Source organism: Eufriesea mexicana, unplaced genomic scaffold (assembly GCF_001483705.2).
Source record: "Eufriesea mexicana isolate 0111107269 unplaced genomic scaffold, ASM148370v2 scaffold1358, whole genome shotgun sequence".
Lineage (NCBI taxonomy): Eukaryota > Metazoa > Arthropoda > Insecta > Hymenoptera > Apidae > Eufriesea > Eufriesea mexicana.
Genome location: NW_016909491.1, coordinates 1,208,850 through 1,230,472, shown reverse-complemented (window position 1 = coordinate 1,230,472; position 21,623 = coordinate 1,208,850). Strand labels below are relative to the sequence as shown.

Here is a 21,623-nt window from a genome sequence, read left to right as displayed (position 1 = left end):
AGGAATGCCTAAAAGGACGTTACCTCAAAGAAATGCAAATTCTAACAGTCAGAAGGTTAATGATATACAAAACAAAAAGAACATGCCTGTAATTTCTTCCGTGACAAGTTTAGCTACAATTGGAAATGGTCAGTCCAGTCCAACAACACAACAAAATAATGTAAATAACATGTTAGTACCTTCAGTTGCTATCAGCCAAAATCAGACACCACAAGTAATTTATAAGCAACATATTATAACAAGACCACCAAGTCCAGTTCAAATACACAATAAAACAACTCAGTGTAAACCTGTGATGCACACAAAAGGAGTTTCTGTACGTCCACATCCTTGTACAAAAGCTACACAAACAGATGGAATTCAACAAGCAGTTGTACCAATACCGGTTCCAATTTATGTTCCATTTCCAGTGCATATGTATACTATGCCTTTTCCAGTTCCATTACCTTTTCCATTACCAATTCCTGTTCCTATTTTTATACCTACAACAAGAAATAGTGCTAAAGGAATATTTAAAGAAATCAAAAGAATACAGGAGAAAATACCAGCAGATCCTTTTGAAGCTGAACTTCTTATGATGGCAGAAATGGTTGCTACAGAGAAAAAAGCAAATGAGACTGATTCAGATTCTGCAGATGACAGGTAATTTTATTATTAATAGCTATTATCAAATTTTTTCCTACTTTTTCCTCGTGTTTTTATAGAGATGAAGATACTGGCGATCGTGATCATGCACATAGTGGAGGATTCAGTCCAGAAGGTGTTGATTCCAGTAACACATTTGGTGATGATATGTTACAAATGGCTTTGAAAATGGCAACTGAAGAGTTAGATGAACCGGCTGTTGATTTAGAAGCTGCTTTAACTCCAAATACCATCACTGCTACACAAGCACCAACCCAACCTGATACGACAATGGAAAATGATGGTAATAAAAGAATATACACTATGCACAGAAAATAAATAATTAGGTATACTGAATAAATCATAATTAATTATTTACTCAACATATAGTTCAATCGGAACGGCACAGCATTGCTTCTCGGGGAAGAAAACGGATGGTACCATATAAACCGCGATCTACGCCAAATAAGCGAGGAAGGCGTGTATCTGGTACGAACGATATGCCTCTGATGCCACCCCCTGAACCTCAACCTCCACCTCAACCAAGAATAATAGAACCCATAGAAAAACCAGATGCTAATATGGCACTCAAATATACTTTCGGCGTAAATGCGTGGCGACAATGGGTAATTTAAATAGATTGTACTTTTTATTTGAAATTTAAGATTAAAGAATATAAATTTGTTTAAAATAGGTAGTTGCAAAAAATGCTGAATTAGAAAAACAAAGTACACCAATGAGAAAAATGAAATTATTTAAAACAGATCTTTTGCAACTCACAGCTGATGAATTAAATTATTCATTATGTCTTTTTGTGAAAGAAGTTAGAAAACCAAATGGAGCAGAGTATGCTCCTGACACAATATATTATCTCTGTCTAGGTAAATGAATCATTTGTCTTCATTAACTAAAAAAGGTGTTTAGTTATTTAAAATTTTTCTATGTTACAGGAATTCAACAGTATTTGTTTGAAAATAACAGAATAGACAATATTTTTACGGATTCGTATTATGAAAGATTTACAGATTGTTTAAATGAAGTTGCAAAAAAATTTTCGGTTCTTTATAACGATGCGCGTAAGATATTTTTTGTTTTTAAAATTGATGTAAGAAATTATGTTATCAATAAAATACCAATTTTTCGTAGAATACATTGTTACAAGAGTTGAAGAAGAACATTTATGGGAATGTAAACAGTTAGGTGCTCATTCTCCCCATGTTCTTTTAAGTACATTAATGTTTTTTAACACTAAACATTTTAATCTCGTAGTACGTATAAATTATTTTAATGCATTATATAAATAATAATATTTATATTAAAATGATCAAAATTTAATATTACTTAGACAGTAGAAGAGCATATGCAATTATCTTTTTCTCACATTATGAAACATTGGAAACGCAATCCTGCTGCACAACCTACTGCAGCTACAGGAAAGGTTCCAGGTACTAGAAATGTCCTCCTTCGTTTTTATCCACCACAATCAGCATTGGGTTAGTATCAAATAACTCTTATATTAAAAACATAACAAAATTGTAGGATTTTACATTTTTTTCAGAGGGCAATTCACGTAAAAAGAAAGTATATGAGCAACAAGAAAATGAAGAAAATCCATTAAGGTGTCCAGTCAAATTATATGAATTTTATTTGTCTAAATGGTATGTTTATTTATTTATTTATTTATTTATTTTTATCCTATGATACAAAAAGAATTTCAAGTATAAAATATAGTTAGAATTATTCTATTAAAATTTATATTGAACCATGGTACTACTATTTTAGCCCAGAAAGTGTCAAAACTCGGAATGATGTATTCTATTTGCTACCAGAAAGAAGTTGTGTACCGGACAGTCCAGTATGGTATTCAACATCTCCACTGGCTAAGGAACATCTCATAAAAATGTTATATCGTATTAAAATGGTTAAAGAAATTAATGTGGCGTTATTAACTAGCTAATTTTACATTTGCATATTTATCTTTTCCCAGTTAATTCGAATAACATGATATGCAAAACATAATTGTTCCCTTATACATCAGATAATAATGTTCAAAAAATGATGTGTAGTCATTGAAATTTTATAATTTCTATTGTATATTTTTCACTTCCTAATAAAACAAAAGAACATATTATTAATGAAATTTTTTAGAAATTTGAGTATGAAACATATCCAAACAAAGTTGCTATTATGATAAAAATGAGTAATACATATGTTTATAAATTATACATATATATCTATATTTTTACAAATAATTAGAAGCCATGTAAGAAAAATATGTATACCACATCACTTTTTAATATACAAGTAACTTGTAACATGTAACTGGAAAACAAATTTTTATTCATAATTTTAAAAGATTTTATGTGGTTTGTTTTGTCTTTGTAAGATATATTTGCGTTTTAATATATTTTTCTGTATTTCCAACTCATGAAGTTCTGTGTGTATATCTGAAAATATTTCAGCTTGTTCCTCCTCTGGAATAGTCTCCCTATCAAAGTAATAAAATTGTGTATTTAATTACATTTTTTTTCAAATAGTAAACATTTTTTATTGATAATTATATTAGTTTATGTTTCATAAATTTTACCTATAGGTTTTCATCAAATCATATTTCTCCCATGGTTTAGCAGCTGCATCTGATTTTCTTTGATGTTTTTTCTTGATAATTAAATCTTTAACTCCTTTTAAATCTTTACGTTCCCATCTCTGTGACCAAGGTGGTCGATTAAGAGGAATTTTAATTTCATTTAATATAGCACTCCCTGACACTTTTGTTTCTATTTCCATATCAAAAGGAAATGTACTATATTCTAATGGTGCATCTCTAAGATAAAGTAATTCATTATCTAATCTTTTTTCTAACCTATAAATAAAGGAAAATTTTAACATTTACATATAAATGTTATTTATTTTAAATTATAATTGCATTTAATGAATTTATATTTACCTCAAACAATCGATTTGCTGAATAGCAGGATCATATAAATTATAACATACTTCTATACCTTCTCCATTAACAACATTTCTTAAAAGAAATGAAGCTCTTAATCCAGCTCCCTCTCTTAATATACAAATACCAACAAATTTATTCACTTTTGCAGTTGCATGTGGTTCAGAATAAGTTACTGCTAATATTGAACCAACATAAAATTCAGGAATATTTAATATTGATCTTCTAGCCATCATATCTATGCGTTCTAGTTTTTCTCTCATTTTATTACGATATGATGGATTAGGATCTGGTAAAAATTCAGGGTAAATAAATCTATAATTTGCAAAAGATGAAGGCTTATTTAACTCATCATTATTATTAATTGGAATATTATTAGTTTTCCTTTGAGAGTTATTGTCATCATGTACTATTTCTTCTTTCATATGTGCCTTGATTGAAAGAGCTTTAAATTCATTACCTAAAAATAATAATATAATAATATTTAAATAAAGTAACTACACTATAAATTATTTACATAAATATTCATTGTTTTATTTGTTAATCATGAATATAATACATGAATGAATAAGAAACTTTGTATACAAACTTTTTATATAAAATAATATATATAAATGTACATACAATGAGAAACGTACCTAATACTTTTACAAAATTTAATTTTTTCCATGATTTATAAGATAAAATTCTCGAGGAAATAATCATTTTTCGACGCTAATTAATATTTGTTTACACTTGCTTATGAACTTCGTTAGGTTATTTCTTAGTTAATATGTTTCCCGGTAGGTAGTATTATTTTCCTATATAAAACTCAATATAGAATAAACGATATTTCAATGTACCTAGATCAATCGAGTCAAAGAATACATCAGATAGCACGTGGTATACTAAACGAAAGCGTTCCAGTTACATTATGAATTGTAACTATTTACTTGTTTATTTAGAGTATTTAAAAATGTTAAGATTTAAAATTATCTGACTTAAACTATAATAGTTTATATATATTTCTCTGCTAAATTATACTTATTTCAAAGTTGTAAGTTGTAACATTTGTATTTACATACTGTAAAATTTCACTTAATTCTACGATATTTTATTAGTATTAATTCATAAAAATTTAATATTTTAGATATGTATATTAATAAGATATTGGAAAATATTAAAAATTAAGTTTAATATGGATTAACAGATTGAATTAAAAAGATTTATTTATCTTTCATCAATAGTTTTGAAGGTAATTACAATTTTTTTATATTTTATTTTATATAGGTCGTAGTAGACAAATTAAGCTCGAAATTTATTTTTAGGTTCAATGATTTTTCACTGTTCCTTTTTTCAGCATTAAAAAGCAAGGAATTTTATATATATATATATGAAATTATATGCACTGGAGTCAATTTAAACAATGTAAAAAAGGAATGTAACAATGTAATTGGGTTTTTATCTAATTGAAGGATTATAATTTAATTTTTTAATTTAATGCTTTTTCAATATGATAGAATCTATAACATTAGAACTAAGACCTAGATTACAAATATGCAATGCCTTTATATATTTAAAGAAAAAAGTAAATTCAACAGGAGTTAAAATAAAGCTTTTGAAAGAAAGTATAGAAATAACTATAGAAAACAATACAGTAACATTTTTAACAAAATTTGTAAAATTGATCCCAAATTCATTATCAACATTAAATGTAACAAACAATTGGATTTGTTTTCGTGCACAAACAATATCGGATCCTATCCTTGGATCTTTTAAAACTCAAATAATTAGTAATTCTACATTTAATGCTAATTCTATAGATGATTATGTAAAAAGTATTGATTTATCCAATGTAGACAAATGTCATATAATGTGTACATGTTGTAAAAATATTCTCTCCAAAGACATGTATATTAAAAGAGTTTTATCTATACCAGATATGAATTATGATCCAAGTGAATGGTTTTGCTGTAAACATAATCATAATAGCATTATGCATGATTTAAATCCATTAGAATCTGATATTTTCTATGGATCATTTTTTTTTATCTTTCATATAAGTTTGTTTAATCATAATTTAAAACTAGATAAAGATACTATAATTTGTAATAGGTGTTTACAATATTTAGGAAAAGTTCATACAGATAGTTCATTTAAATTATGGAGTTGTGCTGTAGACTATAATTTATTAAATAGTACAAAGATAAGGAATGCTACAAATCCTTTTAATGACTTTTTACTTGCTATTAAAACTTCAATGACTGGTATATTTGGTGAAGAAATAGTTTTACAGTGTTTTGTAGGAAAAGAAACTCATTCTCTCATTTTGAAACCTATGGATTGGCATTTAAACTTAATGATTGAACCAAGGGAAATTCCATGTAATAATGTTGTAACCTTACAAAGAGTATCAGTTGTTAAAGTACTATATAAATATGAAACAAGTAAAAATATTTCTAATTTTGTAAACAGATCATATTGTGAAGTAAGTTTTTTGGTAATAAGAGCAGGTTTGGAACATTTATTAACATCAACAAAACGATTTCCACAGTTTCATAGATTAGTAGCTGATCATTATATTGGACATATATACTTAGAAAATTCTACGAATGATACTTGATCATATTTTTTGTACTTTAAAAACATTTTTAATTTATTTCTAAGTACAAATATAAGTTTTATAACAATTATTATTAAATGTGTTTGTATTGTTCTGATACATGAATAAAGTTTTATTTTATCAAAAATGTACATATTGAATCATATATTACATGTTATATCAAGTAGGAATATTTTACAATGCTGATTTATATACTGCTATTTATGTTAGTCAAATTTAAAACATTATAAATCACGATTTTATTTGCATTTATATAAATAATTAAGCATTGTAAGTTAAGAATTATAACATAATTAAACGAAATTAATCTGTTTAAAATATTTTAATACCTTGCATTTAATTTAAAAGCAATTAAAATGTGTAAAAAATCCTATACATAAACATCTATGAGAAATATTTATAAGTATTTATAGTATGTAAATGCTATATGTTCATATTTCATGAAATTTAAGAACAAACAATTATGTACATAAATGTAATGTACATCGTATATATTATTTTTACAATGACAAATACAATTATCTGTTTTTTACATTTATTAATTAACTCATTCTGAATACTATCTGGAAATGATTTTTAAAACTATCCAAAAGTAAACATTCAATGACAGTCATAATTGTTACAAAATAAAAAAATTTTAGTCTATGCTTTGCGCTAACGATACACGGAGAATATTTGCTATACTAATGAAACAGTTTAAACACATAAGAGAATACTAACGCATTTAGTTTATTATTATTTGATTAAATTTACTTTTTATTTGTGTTGTATTAGGCTAAACTGCATTGAAATTTTCGTTAACAGAAATTGTAAATTATCATCAATAATATTATTTTTATGGCTGTATATATTTTTTTTAACAATACATAAGCTTGTATGTCAATGTCGACATATAATACATAGCACAATACTGTGCGAATTTTTTTTTTTCTTTTAATTCAGTAATTATCAATAGTAATACATTATAAAAAATAATTTGCCTGCTATCAAATACATATATATCTTTCAATGAAATCTTAATATTGTATAGCACTTTAATATTTGCTATTGTACTTAATCAGGTTTATATATATAAAAGCAAAGGGAAACAAAATTTTCAAGAAAAGAATTTGTAATACCTTTCAGTTTTGTTCTTCTGTTTAGCACAGAGTTCATTAGGCTTAAAAGTAGTAAATATATTATGAATTATATATGTTAGGCCTTAAATTTCTAATATAGTGCAATGTCTAAAACTGCAGTAAATCATATTGCAGGTTTATGTTGTAACAACTTGACTGGAACAAGAATGTAGTCTGTCTACAAGAGGTTTTACATAAATCCAGCTACCATCTTTGGTTTCTTTGAACAACTATTAAAAGATAAGACTTTATATAATTATTTGATGTAAAGGAATAAAAGAATATGTAATTAAAAAAAAGAATATACCTTAGTTTGCCAATTAACATTATTTTCTTTTCTAATACGTGCTTCATCTCGTTGTTTTTGTTCAATTGCGCACTTAGCTGCTGTTGCTTTTTCCATATCGTTAATTCTTAATCCAACAGTTACATCCCGCCAAACTTTCCGCGATTCATGCTCTTCTTGTTCACAGATTGGTTTTACTAGTTTTCTTTGAGTATGAAGTTCTTTAACATCCGCAAATATTTCAGTCCTCTACAGAAATTAAGTTTATAAAATAAAATAAAGTAAGATAAAAAATCAATATATTTTATAAATATTTATCATACTTACTCCATCAGTCCATTTTGCTTCCATGGCACCACTCCATTCTCCGTTTATAATAACAAATGGTTTCTTATCTCCTGGTTGTGTAATTTGACATGTAATTCGATTACGTTTACCACCATAAAAAGGTTTTGTCAGAAATTCTATAGTAGCATGTAAACCAGTTTGTGTACAATGAATAGTTGCGGTTCCTCCTAATTCTATCCATGGTACAGTGAGAATAGATCTACCATAACCATTTGGAAATGTCAATACATATTCTTCTCCATGTTGTAATACATTTACCCAACCCTTTCCAACATTATGTACTCCTATACTCAATCCAAGAAATTTACTCTTTGTCCATACATGTGCTCCAAAGCTAATCTTTTTTGCATAATGTTCAGCATAAAATGCACTTACTATAATATAAGTGATAATATTTTAACTGAAAAAGTATTTTGAAAGAATTGTAATAAATAAAATGAAACTTACTGGGAGGATGATGAGAAACTTGTTCGGCAATAAATGAAAGCTGACTCTCTTTGCACCAAGGTACAGGACCTCCAACAACTAGCTTTGTATCATTTAAATTATCTACAGTCTCATTAGGAATATCCCAATAACATCTGAAAATTTCACCTAATATTGGATTGTAAGGTTTTTTTGCTACTCCTGATTTGCGACCTGCGTGAAAACTGCATAAATACCAACGTACTACTTGAACCATTCTATCTTTGGGTGTAGACATATCTGCTATGCTAAAATATACAATACTGTACTGTATTAAGAGTTTCAATAACATTGGCAAAAATTATTTAGTAGTTATTTATTCCATAGAATATACCTTACAAACTGATCCGGATGAGTAAAATAGTCTGCATACATTTCAAGAAGCGACCTGCGCTCTAAAATAAATGTAGGTAAGGCTACTTTTGTTAAATCCATACCAATTTTTACTTGAGACAAAAGATGAGCTACAACAGACCCATGAGATTCCATGGAGTCCACTAAAATGTAATATAAAGAGAATTTAATTTTATTTAAATAATTTATTAATATAATGATTATTTTATTAATATAATGATTACTAACTTTCTGTCTCACTTTCCTCTTCATAAAGGGCTGTAACATGTAACAAAATTTTACAATAATAATCCATAAACAATAAAATTTAGTAAATTTAATGGTAAAAAATAATTAAAAAAGTCGTTTTTGTTATAATTTATTTTAATATTTCTGTTTTAAGTCAATAATAATTGTAATATGTTTACCAATTTAAAACTTTAAACTCAAAGAATACAACCTATAATAACAGAAATACTTTCATAAATATGAAGATATTACTTATAAATTATATTTCACTATAATTTAAAGACTTACTGTTTAAATTTGCACTCAACATACTGCGTTTTTATAAAATATCAGCTAATATCCATTCCTAAATACGTTTATTATATGAATCGACTCAACGAATTACAACCGTTTTTTCTGCGAAATAAAATTTTTAAGGACAGCAAAACTATTAGAAGTTGAATAAATTCTTTTTTTTGTAATTGTGCCATATTATGGAACATTTAAACTTAATTTTAACTATAACTTTGATAATACGATAATTCATGTGTACAAATGTAGTGACAGGTAAGGTCGACTGATGCAAATCTGCATTATCGATAACGACGAACACAATTTATTGAAACACGTTGATGTTAATGTAATTCACTTCTTATTAAAATATAATTTATTATCTTACATTATATTTCGTTTAATACACGAATTTTATGGTATAGATATGTTTAGAAATAATTAACAACAATTAAAACATTTTCTAATGTTATCTTTACAATTTTTTTAAATTAGTTAAATTTTTATATTATTTTATTTAAATCTCTTTTTTAATTTTAAACTACAAAATTTTATTATAAGTAAATATATAATAGACAAATAAAGTAGAACTTACGTATCCTAAGAAAAAGAAATTGTATACGAAAATTTTATATTGAATAGTATGAAACATAGATTTTTAAATATTTAACATAGATTAGTACTTACCATCGTAATCAACGGATCCATCACCTTTCGTCGGAGGTAACGGAGATTGCTTCCGATTTTCATTCGATACATCCACATGTGATTGAGAACGTTCGCTATCTCGTCTTCTACTGAATCGTTTAATTATTACAACATATGACATATATTTCTTAAATTTTATATTAAAAATTCACGAACCCTGATAAATACTTACATAGCGATATGACTTTGTATTGCAGAAGGAGGTGATATTTCATCTGCTGCATCATAATAATCTTCGTCTTCGTCCGAAGATGAATAAGAAAATTGGGGTACAGGGAGATCTTTATCCACAACAGCTTTACGAATAAAAATCAGTAAAAATGCGCGTTTTAATGCATTTTTCTATTTGATTCATGGTTTTATTTTCAAAAACACTATAGCTTAATAACTGAACATTTATTTTTAATTTAGTATACATAAATAAGAAAAATAAATTACCATTTGGCAATGTAGATACTCTTAGTTCTACACATTCTGAACCTAATTCAATACCAGTTTGTACAGTTGCTTCTGGTTGTCTATCAGCAACTAAAATTTGTTATATTATGGGATCCTCATTATACATGTATTTCATATTCTTTTTAAATACATACCATGAAATAAGGAAGGTGAAACATGTATTGAATCAGTCGGTCCCCTATATATTCCATTTACAGGTATAGCTGTATTCTAACAATATTATATTTATTATGTAAAATACATGAAATTTAATTATAAAACTTATTAATATAATATTTTATAATTATAATAAATATTTACCTTTGCAATTTGTAATTGAATAAATATATAATAGACAAATAAAGTAGAACTTACGTATCCTAAGAAAAAGAAATTGTATACGAAAATTTTATATTGAATAGTATGAAACATAGATTTTTAAATATTTAACATAGATTAGTACTTACCATCGTAATCAACGGATCCATCACCTTTCGTCGGAGGTAACGGAGATTGCTTCCGATTTTCATTCGATACATCCACATGTGATTGAGAACGTTCGCTATCTCGTCTTCTACTGAATCGTTTAATTATTACAACATATGACATATATTTCTTAAATTTTATATTAAAAATTCACGAACCCTGATAAATACTTACATAGCGATATGACTTTGTATTGCAGAAGGAGGTGATATTTCATCTGCTGCATCATAATAATCTTCGTCTTCGTCCGAAGATGAATAAGAAAATTGGGGTACAGGGAGATCTTTATCCACAACAGCTTTACGAATAAAAATCAGTAAAAATGCGCGTTTTAATGCATTTTTCTATTTGATTCATGGTTTTATTTTCAAAAACACTATAGCTTAATAACTGAACATTTATTTTTAATTTAGTATACATAAATAAGAAAAATAAATTACCATTTGGCAATGTAGATACTCTTAGTTCTACACATTCTGAACCTAATTCAATACCAGTTTGTACAGTTGCTTCTGGTTGTCTATCAGCAACTAAAATTTGTTATATTATGGGATCCTCATTATACATGTATTTCATATTCTTTTTAAATACATACCATGAAATAAGGAAGGTGAAACATGTATTGAATCAGTCGGTCCCCTATATATTCCATTTACAGGTATAGCTGTATTCTAACAATATTATATTTATTATGTAAAATACATGAAATTTAATTATAAAACTTATTAATATAATATTTTATAATTATAATAAATATTTACCTTTGCAATTTGTAATTGAACAATTGTATGTTTAATAGAATTAAGCATTGCATTAGCTTGAGTCAAAATTTCCGCATATTTTTGTTGTACTTCTTCATTTTCTACAAGTCTTTGTTTTACTTCAATTACCTTTATTTCATCAATCAACATTTGAAGATAAGCATCTGCTTCAGCTACTTTACGATCAAGGTCTTGTTTTGGAGGAGATTTTTTAGGATCCCACCTCTAAAATATAAATTTTATTTAAGCATTAAAATAAATGTAATTTTTATTATCCATTATATATAAATAATTATACTGCATGTGAATGGCGTAATATAGTATCTTCTAAAGCATGAATCCAACGTTCTCGTTCTTCTGCATTTCTTGTTTGGAAATGAAATGTTTTTGGATCATCTTTGTATGATGAAGTGGTAATAGTAAATGTACTATCATCTTCATCATCAATACCTATAATAGCACCTCTTAAACGTACACAGCCTCTACGTGCCCCTCGCATCATTTTTTCTTTACTCTGCAATATAATTAAGATACAGAAATGACATTATATTCATGGCATAATATTAATAAGAATTTTAAAGTAAATATGATTAATGCTTTAATGTCATTTAAAAAGTTCTATTTGAAAATTACATATTATAATAAAAGTTTTATATAATACCAACTACTTACTGATAATTGAATTAATTTATACAACAATTGAGTATATCTGATATAACATGAAAATATTTACATTAATAATATAGCTTTTTAAATAGGATTCACATCTATCATGTAATGGTGATAATCATTTTGTTTAAACATAATTTTAATAATCAGGTTTATTTAGGAATCAGCTGACTATGATATGAGACATTTGAAGAAATATAAATAACACTTAATACACAATTGATAATTAAATCTAAAAATTTCTGACAAATACAAAAATTTAAATCAAATTGTAGTTTTGATCAGATAAATATTTTAAAAGCAAATTGGGTGTAATCTATTAACGAGATTGTGAACACTAAACGCAACAATTATAATATTCAAACATTCCTACCGTATAATATGACAAAAGACCGGCATTATCGTCTAAAACAAACCATCGATATTGCCAACCATTAACAACATTTGTCCATTTGCTAAGTGAACCCTCCATCGTCGACATTGTTATTTGTTGCTCACTGTTATTTGCGAGAGTATATATGTACATAAATACAGCATATAAATGTGTATATATAATGCATATACGTACGTGTATGTATATATTCTATACGAGCATATAGAAAGGTAACTCGATAAGAAAATTGATACAAGACGTATTTTCAAATATTCTCATCGTATTTAAATTAATTTGTACGGTACTTAAAACATATTTTTTAACATTATATATTTGATAAATTAAACGTTCTAAGTAATACAAATATTTATTTTTATCTAATGCATCTAATAAATTAAACAAATTTTTCTCTGATAAGAAATGATTCTACTGAGAAAAGTCTATCTATACCAATATGCTTATCTTTCTAGTTACTCCTTATAGTCTACGATTATAAAAGATTACATTACGATAATAATAAAATAATGAATACAGCATGTACTGTCGAACGTTGTATAAATGATTAGTAATAACGTTAACACAATGAAGAATTTTATATGTAAATGAACGACTAGTTAAATAATATCACTAAATAAACAATTTATTCTTGACCGGAGTAAATATTAAGGAGACATATATTTGATTTAGCCGCTTAAGAGAAAGCAAGTGAGTATTATCTGTTCTCAGTCAGCTGATTAATTGCTTTGCTTTAAGGGCTCTACATATTATGTTAGTGTGCAGTACGTAACGTTACTTATAATTGTTAGTAATACTAGGATTAGTTTTTCATGAATTCATGGTTCGTAAATATATAATTTTGTGATGTATACATTTTGGTTACTTGTAGTCCATAAATTTTCTTTATTAAGAGTAAAACATGAACTTAATATTTATTTGAAAATTTATACAACGATCGACTAAATAATTTAAAAAATTGCATTTTATGCTATGGTAGATTGATTAACATTGTACATATTTGATAGATGAGCCACAATATTATTTGTATTAATAAATAACAGGACATTAATTAAAGAAATACAGAAATAATTATAATAAAAAACGATATACATCCACAATATTAATTTAATATGTAAGACTACATTTATAATAAAATAATAAAGGTTCTTCATATATAAAAATATAAAGATGAATAAATTAAAAATTTTTAGTATATTTGTACAATAAATTTATCGAATTATTTATTTTTTTCATCACTATTTCTTAATTAATTTTTTTATTATGAATGTGATTTATGTATTTCTTCTTCATGTTAATGTGTAACCAGAGATAAATAATAATTTAATATTTTTATGTACAGCATAAATTAAATATGGAGAAAAAACATGGTTGTAGTATAATCGAAGATGAAGAATTAGAGGAATCAGAAAATATAATAATAAATGAAGTTGATGGATTACCAAATTTGCATCCCAATTATCAGCAATTAGGGCTAGAATTTGATGTAGGAAAGGATCGTTCTGATGCAAGTACAAGATCTATCGAAGATTTGGTACACGATGAAGATTTACCAACATCAGTTATTGTAACTAATGTAGATCCCAGGGTTTTTAAAAGTGATGAATTAAAGGTAATAAAAATTTATAATAAAATTCAATGTAATAACCTCAAATGTTTGTTTTATTTTTATAAATGTTTATTTTGCTTTTGTAGCATGAAATACAGGATCTTTTCAAACAGTTTGGAGAAGATGCAACATTTCAATATTTTAGATCATTTAGAAGAATGAGAGTAAATTATAATTCTCCAAATGCAGCAGCAAATGCCAGGTTAGAGTTGCATCAAACTCACTTTGGTGAGACCAATATCAATTGTTATTTTGCACAACCTGTTACTCCAATAGGTTTGTAAGCTAGTACTTTATGTTATAAAAATCATAACATATAAACATATAAAATCATAAACATAAATATATAAAATTATGTATTTTATAGACATAGAAGACCAACATCTTCAACCACCAGCACTAACTAAACAGTTCCTAATTTCACCACCTGCTTCACCACCTATTGGATGGGAACCTAGAGAGGAAAGTGAACCTTTAGTCAATCATGATTTATTGGCAGCTATAGCAAATTTATCTGCAGGTTCTGTCATTTGACTAGTTTATACTAGATTTCTTTGCATGCATATGTGTGTTCGCGCACGAGCGTATGCATAATGTATATATAGATATGTAACAAGTATATAAGTAATTTTGCAGGAGGTAGCCATGAATTGCATCCCGGAGGTTCAGGACAACCTGGTATAGTTGTACATGTTTGTGAAACAACAAATCCTATGAAAAATGTTCCACGTATTCAACATACACGTTGTCCAGAACATTCATAAACAGTGCTATTAGAAATGTTGTCCATCCTTTGACAATGAATTATTTATCCATCCAAGAAGCAATTAGAGGCATTACAAATAATGATATTCAACACTCAAAAATTTGTATTGCAATATTGCATAATTGATACTTTAATTTGTGATCACAAAGTCACAGGAAATAATCTGTAAATGTTTCTTGCTCAGATAAATATATGTAAGTATTTAAGAAGATAATAAATATATAATATAAATATATTTGAATATTTTATCACAAAGAATATGCTTCTCTTTTCAGATAAATAATATTTTATGCCGACAAAATACGTGATATAATGAAATAATTTTAAAAAAATCATCGAATATTTAATAACGTACAAATAAAACATTAGAGGAATCTACACAATGTTTCGGAATAACTTTACACCAATTCTTATCTTCTTTTAATTTAAAAACACAATTTAAAATATTAGAGGCTTATTTATCATAAAAAAAAGTAATAAACTAATATTAAAGTATCAAAGATAAAAGGTATTAAAATTAGCGATATTAGAGTTTTACTCAAAGTATCAATGTTACAAATACTTTTGAAGAAGGTACATAAAATTTATGATCTTAGAGGAAGGAATTAGAGTTGAATTCTTGGTCTAATAATTATGTCAAACTTTCAAGCAAGATTAACTTGAGAAATATAATTTGCTACAAAGTGGGTGTGTGTGTGATAAATTTAAGGACAGTTATAAACATTGATGTATATTTAATGTATATATATATATGGCGATTATAAGAATGTACCATGCAAACACATGAAAAATGGTGTCTATAACATTGTTTCTTTTTTCCATATTTTAATTAACTAGTATTAAAACTGAAAGATAAATAATTTTTTTCCTATTATAAAACAGTTAAAAATTTTTAGAATATATGTGATAAAATTATATAATAAAATTAAAATTAAAAATATTGTTGCAGTTCAGGAAAAATTTTTTGCAATAACAAATCTATGTATTATTCAAAATATATTAGTGCTATATATTGTTTTTTTTGTAACAGTAATATTTATGCATATGTGTATGTAAATGTATATAGTGTTCCCACTCATAAAATATATTTCATATCAATGTAAGATTTAATCTAACATAGAATTGTTGAAAATTTATGAAATATGTTATAGCAAATTAATTTTGTGTGAATAAACATGTTACGCAAAACTTGTTTTTCATGTCTGAATCTTATATAGACAAAATAAAAAACTATCTTTCAAGATTGGTTCAGTTATTTAGTCTATATCTTAGATTATTACTCCAGCTTAATTCTAGGAAGTGATATTTTATTTATGAAAATTTGTACATTTTGAAATAGTATTTCTAAGAAAAATGTAATAAGATGCATCGAAAAATATATAAAAAATTTTTTTTTAATTTCGAAATTGTCCACTTTTACATTTGTCAATCGCATATTGAAATAATATAAAAGCTTTATACACATAATTGTTATTAATAATGTTGAGTCGAGAGTTTATCATTTATGACACAGTTGTGTAAAATTTCTTCAATACAGGGATTATACATTATTTTATTATTATAATAAAAAGAAATAAAAATTTTATAATCTTAGATTTATATGCAATGGTATAGGCCATTTCTTATGTTCTCCCCTTGTATGAATTTTTGTTTACTTTAAATTCTTGCAATTGAAAATTATTAATTTTATTTGGATTAAAAGAACTATGATGTAGTTGACATAAAATAGAACGCAAAAACCGTTAAGTAAAAGATTTCTGTAATTTATGTACTTTTTACAAATTCAAACAAATTAGTGAAAAATAATCATATTTGGAAAATATGTACACTTGTAGTAAATAAACATATTTATGCGTTTACATTTAGACATGTATTAAAATGTATAATGTACATACTTCATACATACATATACGTACATGAACATGGTGATTCAAAATTAAATACATCTGTGACAGGTTTATAGGATTTATAAATATTTTAAACAATCTATTCTTTTTTAAAGTAGAATAAAATTATCAAATCATATAAGATATAAAACAGAAGATATAAAAAAACTACAGGTACATATATAATAAATCAAAAATTTTGAAAGTTGTACATTTTTTCCACAGATGTCTACACGTTAACTCTGCTTTTTTATAAAAAAAAAATTAATAAATTTTTCAATTTGAATTTTTTAAATATTGTAGTAGTTATTTGCTTAACAATATATATTTTTATGGTCAAAGACGATATTACATTTAATCATAATTTATAAACGATATGACTCTGTATGACAGTACTACCTTTTCATTTAAAAGATGTGTTCCTTGTAAACATGTTACAAACAACAATAATATCTTTCAATTATAGTGGGACTTTTGAGCATATTTTGGTAAACAAGAACTGAATTTTTATAAAAATATAATATTAATCATAAGAATTTGAACAATATTATACGTATTTATATTTCCGACCTATGACACGTACACAAAGGTGTTAATGTCATCGTCGTGTCTACGTATATATTTATGTTCAATAAGCCATTCAATTTGTTCTTTTATCATCTTTTTACTTGGCAAAAACATATTCTTTAATATATCAACTAATTCAGTTTGTAACTGAGCATTATTGATCTTCTTACGCATCTTTAAAATCTTGATGATTGCTTCCTATTAGAGAAAACATTATATATGTACATATATATGTATTATAATACTTATTTATTGAAGGTAGAGAATTATTTAAACAAAGAATGTACCTGAACCCTTAGTATTCTAAGTTGTACAATAGACTGGTTATCTTCTTCTTTACTCCGTTCAGTTGATAGTTGAAGTCTTCCTATTAAATTAATTTTACCCCTTTTTTGCAGTTTACTATTTTTCCTAAAAATTAAAGACACGAATTAATTACATATTTTAAGTAAATTAAATCGGTGTGTAATTTAAAAAAAAATATTACTAACACAATAGCAAATTCTTGATTCACCCAAAATCTTGTATCATTTGCAAAATCTTTGGGACTATGCGCATGTGGCTCAACTAGAAGAAGTTGACGTTTGAGTTTCGGAAAGGCACACAAAGACCATAAAGTTCGTCTCAATTCGGGATCAGGAAGTTCCGTAGCCAACCGTAAATTTTCATATGATATCTTTTCAAACGGCCGTTGATTCCAAGCAAATAAAACAGCCATTTGAAATGTTGTTACATCCACATCGAAGCGTCCCACTTGGTTAGAAAATGTTATCTGGAACACCATCCAAATTGGTTGCAAGGTGAAGCTGAAAATTAGATCCGAGATATTGAATTTTTTGAAAAGTTCTACTCTATACCCACGTTTACTGCATCAGAAAAATGTATGTTGTTCTGTTTAAATGAACATATATAGTTTGTAATGGAAGCTATATTAACACATTTTTTATTATTATGGATGAAGAATTTTCTTCAAATGATAATAATTCTTAAACAAACGTAAAAACATTTGTTTCTAATACTCTTTGACAAGACATTTTATTTCTTACCGTGCCATTCGACATATGGTGATACCACTGTAATTTCCTTCCACTATGCTTTTTTTTATAAAATTCTTCCACTTCGGGAATATAATCTTCTAACTGCAATGGTAAACTTACAGTAACACGTTCACTACCTCTAGCCCATGCACCAGCATTTAGTATCTGCAATAAATTATATTAATATGTAGTTTAGTATGCACTTAGTAACATATAAATCAAAGTATTGTTATAACACAATACCTTAATATTAATGCTATCTGCAATAGCAGCTCTACATTGTTCTTTAAATTGTTGATTGAGATCTTGTGATACTTTAATATCTTGAAACATTCGAGCTAGTTTATTAACATAATCAGCAGGCATTCCAACTTCACGGAGCCATTCTACCATATTTTCCTCTTTTTCAGAATCAGCAGATGTATCTAATATTAAGCGCCTTGTTAAATGGGCTTTATGGTAGCGCATAAATACATCTTTATTTTGCACATATTTTAACACTAATAACTGAAACGAGTAAAGTAAATGTAAGATAAAATAGTAACAAATATTATATCAAACATAAGAATCATATATAAATTAAAATACATACTACATCTTTTAGTTTGCTTTCAATTTCATCAGAAGTTAATTTTTTGCTGAGTGGCGTTTTTCTAAGTAACATATCACAGTAATTAGCTAGAAGTTCTGGACACTTTGATTCTGGCTGCCCATTATTATTGTTATTAGGTTTATTATACAAAATCGTTGTACCAATACCAGAACATTGACGTGCAGGTAATTCTAGTCTAAAAACCGTCGCATCATTTACGACAAGTTTGTAAGCTTTATCTCGAGCTGTTAGAAATCGAGGATCATCATCAAATGCTTCTTTAACGAGAATTGAAAAACGACGAAAAAGATCCAACAATCTTTCAACATATTTTTCAGAATCTTGAGTAATAACATCCACAGCTGCCATCATGTCAGCCAAGCCTGCACTTGCAATGTGTTCCTCTAAATTTCTTAACATTGGGCCAACTCCCTCAGGAACTCTATCCATTAGTTTTAACATTAACCTAAGTTCTATAAGTATAATTTATATCATACTATTATCATAGAAATACTACTACGATAATTATAATATAAATTATATTATACTCACTATCTGTTTGACGATGTTGAATCATTCTTGGACATTCTGCTAATATAGCTGGCTTGAAAGTTGCCACTAATACACGTACACAACAATCAGTTAAAAGTTGTACACTAGCACTATTTGGCTCTAAGTATTTTTGGGCACGAAGTTCTTCTTCTTGTAATTTTGCATCTGCATAACGCATATAATTTTCTACACCATGTAATGACAATTGTTCAGGTGCTTTGACCCAGTAAAAAGCTTCCGTTGCTTCTATATATGCTGCTTCAAAATTTTCTCTATAGATTTGAAGTTTATCCATTGTATTTGAACATAAATTTACTGTAATATAATTTAATATAATCTTAAATTTATATAGGTTGTATAACTGATATAATAAAGAAAATTTTGTTACCATAAGATTCTCTAACACCAATAACAAGTTGCGAATCAAATGCTTCTCCATTTCTTTCAGCACGAACAAGTCGCATAGCTGAATCTTGAAGTTTTTGTTTTATTTCTCCAAATATACTTTGATTCCAACTATCCAACATTAACTATAATAAAAACAAAATATTATAGAATTATACATTGAAAAACTTGGAAGAAAATCCTTACTTTTCTAACAATATCATCAGGTTGACTTTTTTTCTGAACACTGGATGGTGCTTTTCCAGTAAGAGATGTTTCTACCTGTCTAAATGGTGTTGGTAAATAATTACACTGTACAAAAAATTTTCTCCATTCAGTTATATATGCTTTTAACAGAGCTTGTTCCTCTTGATGTGCTAAGACTCTCTATAAAATACATAAAACAATAATTTTTTTGTTGTTAACAATATTTATTTATATATTTAAAAATTATGATTTATACCTGTTGAGCTTGTTTTATAAAATCCATTATGTCTTCTTTAAGTGCATCTAATAATTTAAGAGCACCTTTATCATTCCACACACATACTGCATGAACAGAAAAAAATAAATCTTGCCATTCTGCTTGAGTAACAGGTTCTTGTTTGAGTAATTTCAATATAGTTGGTCGCATACATGGCCATTTATCTTCAAACTTAAACTGACTTTTACCCTAAACACATAATTTATCAACAAATTAACTTGTATTTACATATTAAAGCCACATTATTAATTTTGATATTAATTTGACTATATTGTATTTTGTCTTCATAAATTTTTTAATTAAGTTTTATTTACAATTATAATATATAAGACAATATAAGAATTAGCAGATATAAAATAATACCATTTGCAAAAACAGTTTTATTAAGAAAAAAAGTATAATTATTGAATCAACAAAAAATTAGTATCTAATTGTTAAAAACTCTAACTATATCTAACTTAATTGTTAATAGATAATAATAATAATAATATTATGAAAATATTTTCAAATATTTTTAATATAGAACTTCATGGATATTCATGCACGGTAAATTTCAAAATGTTCTTTGACAATTGAAAACATTGTATAGGTTAACAAGATTTATATATTATTATTGAAAATGAAACAATATAACAAAACATCTTATACATATGAAAAATTTAAGAAATGTTTTTCAAACTTATTTTTCAACATAAATTGATTTTAAATATAATTTTGATTATTTAATGACAACTAACCATCAGCACCTTCACATGAAGTTTTGACATGTCCTATACCACAGTGCGTCTACGCCAATGAGTACAAACAGTATTGTGAAACGATTAATTATAAAAATTGGTTTGAACATTAATATATATCTTTGTAAGATTATTTTGACGGTAAAATGTATTTTATGTCTATTTCATATATATATTATATATATATATATATATAATATAATATATATGAAATAGACTAGAGAATAGAGATATATATAATATATATATAAAATATATACATATATATACAAACCGCATGCACAACACACACACACACACACACACACACACAC

The 21,623-nt window shown here is 26.4% G+C and overlaps 6 protein-coding genes across 6 annotated transcripts in view; 3 read left to right on the top strand and 3 right to left on the bottom strand.

Annotated features, from left to right (window-relative positions):
- Positions 1 to 2,602, top strand: part of woc (zinc finger protein without children) — a 5,788-nt gene extending 3,186 nt beyond the window's left edge. Inside the window, exons 4-12 of the mRNA XM_017900822.1 lie at positions 1 to 642; positions 705 to 928; positions 1,015 to 1,250; positions 1,319 to 1,505; positions 1,575 to 1,700; positions 1,771 to 1,892; positions 1,970 to 2,117; positions 2,183 to 2,282; positions 2,407 to 2,602. Of these exons, the coding sequence (XP_017756311.1) occupies positions 1 to 642; positions 705 to 928; positions 1,015 to 1,250; positions 1,319 to 1,505; positions 1,575 to 1,700; positions 1,771 to 1,892; positions 1,970 to 2,117; positions 2,183 to 2,282; positions 2,407 to 2,581 (1,960 nt within the window). The 3' untranslated portion in view covers positions 2,582 to 2,602. The remainder of the gene's footprint in view (positions 643 to 704; positions 929 to 1,014; positions 1,251 to 1,318; positions 1,506 to 1,574; positions 1,701 to 1,770; positions 1,893 to 1,969; positions 2,118 to 2,182; positions 2,283 to 2,406) is intronic.
- Positions 2,603 to 2,888: 286 nt separating this feature from the next.
- On the bottom strand, positions 2,889 to 4,279 carry mRpL19 (mitochondrial ribosomal protein L19). The gene is made up of 4 exons (XM_017900863.1): positions 4,213 to 4,279; positions 3,572 to 4,034; positions 3,212 to 3,487; positions 2,889 to 3,112 (listed from the first exon to the last, which is right to left on the bottom strand). Exons 1-4 carry the CDS (start codon positions 4,277 to 4,279, stop codon positions 2,974 to 2,976), a joined length of 945 nt encoding a protein of 314 aa, XP_017756352.1. The 3' UTR covers positions 2,889 to 2,973.
- Positions 4,280 to 5,066: 787 nt separating this feature from the next.
- Positions 5,067 to 6,176, top strand: LOC108548097 (uncharacterized). Its single transcript, XM_017900872.1, has one exon. The coding sequence runs from the start codon at positions 5,067 to 5,069 to the stop codon at positions 6,174 to 6,176; it is 1,110 nt and encodes a 369-aa protein (XP_017756361.1).
- A 1,204-nt stretch (positions 6,177 to 7,380) lies between these two features.
- LOC108548059 (oxysterol-binding protein-related protein 9) lies at positions 7,381 to 12,798 on the bottom strand. The gene is made up of 13 exons (XM_017900829.1): positions 12,681 to 12,798; positions 11,937 to 12,152; positions 11,639 to 11,863; positions 11,473 to 11,548; positions 11,318 to 11,407; positions 11,052 to 11,175; positions 10,859 to 10,965; positions 8,976 to 9,005; positions 8,728 to 8,890; positions 8,376 to 8,641; positions 7,908 to 8,302; positions 7,602 to 7,829; positions 7,381 to 7,524 (listed from the first exon to the last, which is right to left on the bottom strand). Exons 1-13 carry the CDS (start codon positions 12,786 to 12,788, stop codon positions 7,432 to 7,434), a joined length of 2,121 nt encoding a protein of 706 aa, XP_017756318.1. The 5' UTR covers positions 12,789 to 12,798; the 3' UTR covers positions 7,381 to 7,431.
- A 1,251-nt stretch (positions 12,799 to 14,049) lies between these two features.
- sra (RRM_RCAN_like domain containing protein Sra) lies at positions 14,050 to 15,367 on the top strand. The gene is made up of 5 exons (XM_017900860.1): positions 14,050 to 14,307; positions 14,391 to 14,580; positions 14,672 to 14,824; positions 14,941 to 15,264; positions 15,346 to 15,367. Exons 1-4 carry the CDS (start codon positions 14,050 to 14,052, stop codon positions 15,066 to 15,068), a joined length of 729 nt encoding a protein of 242 aa, XP_017756349.1. The 3' UTR covers positions 15,069 to 15,264; positions 15,346 to 15,367.
- Positions 15,368 to 17,427: 2,060 nt separating this feature from the next.
- Cul5 (cullin 5) lies at positions 17,428 to 21,357 on the bottom strand. Its single transcript, XM_017900842.1, has 11 exons — positions 21,310 to 21,357; positions 20,552 to 20,761; positions 20,296 to 20,475; positions 20,093 to 20,234; positions 19,705 to 20,019; positions 19,153 to 19,625; positions 18,804 to 19,067; positions 18,570 to 18,725; positions 18,015 to 18,295; positions 17,811 to 17,934; positions 17,428 to 17,721 (listed from the first exon to the last, which is right to left on the bottom strand). The coding sequence occupies exons 1-11, from the start codon at positions 21,337 to 21,339 to the stop codon at positions 17,527 to 17,529; spliced, it is 2,370 nt and encodes a 789-aa protein (XP_017756331.1). The 5' UTR covers positions 21,340 to 21,357; the 3' UTR covers positions 17,428 to 17,526.
- Between the last annotated feature and the right edge of the window lie 266 nt (positions 21,358 to 21,623).

Bases quoted from the DNA above. Each gene is read 5' to 3' on its own strand.
- mRpL19 (XM_017900863.1), bottom strand. From the start codon at position 4,279: ATGATTATTTCCTCGAGAATTTTATCTTATAAATCATGGAAAAAATTA. The intron at 4,035-4,212 runs GTACGTTTCTCA...TATTATTTTTAG, and splicing joins AAATTTTGTAAAAGTATTAG to GTAATGAATTTAAAGCTCTT. The intron at 3,113-3,211 runs GTAAAATTTATG...TTACTTTGATAG, and splicing joins GATTTGATGAAAACCTATAG to GGAGACTATTCCAGAGGAGG.
- LOC108548097 (XM_017900872.1), top strand. From the start codon at position 5,067: ATGATAGAATCTATAACATTAGAACTAAGACCTAGATTACAAATATGC.
- LOC108548059 (XM_017900829.1), bottom strand. From the start codon at position 12,788: ATGTCGACGATGGAGGGTTCACTTAGCAAATGGACAAATGTTGTTAAT. The intron at 8,303-8,375 runs GTAAGTTTCATT...CTTATATTATAG, and splicing joins AGTTTCTCATCATCCTCCCA to TAAGTGCATTTTATGCTGAA. The intron at 7,525-7,601 runs GTATATTCTTTT...ATCTTTTAATAG, and splicing joins ATGTTAATTGGCAAACTAAG to TTGTTCAAAGAAACCAAAGA.
- sra (XM_017900860.1), top strand. From the start codon at position 14,050: ATGGAGAAAAAACATGGTTGTAGTATAATCGAAGATGAAGAATTAGAG. The intron at 14,581-14,671 runs GTTTGTAAGCTA...TGTATTTTATAG, and splicing joins ACAACCTGTTACTCCAATAG to ACATAGAAGACCAACATCTT. The intron at 14,825-14,940 runs GTTCTGTCATTT...GTAATTTTGCAG, and splicing joins TATAGCAAATTTATCTGCAG to GAGGTAGCCATGAATTGCAT.
- Cul5 (XM_017900842.1), bottom strand. From the start codon at position 21,339: ATGTCAAAACTTCATGTGAAGGTGCTGATG. The intron at 18,726-18,803 runs GTATTGTGTTAT...AATTTATTGCAG, and splicing joins CAGATAGCATTAATATTAAG to ATACTAAATGCTGGTGCATG. The intron at 17,935-18,014 runs GTTAGTAATATT...TTTAATTTTTAG, and splicing joins AATCAAGAATTTGCTATTGT to GAAAAATAGTAAACTGCAAA.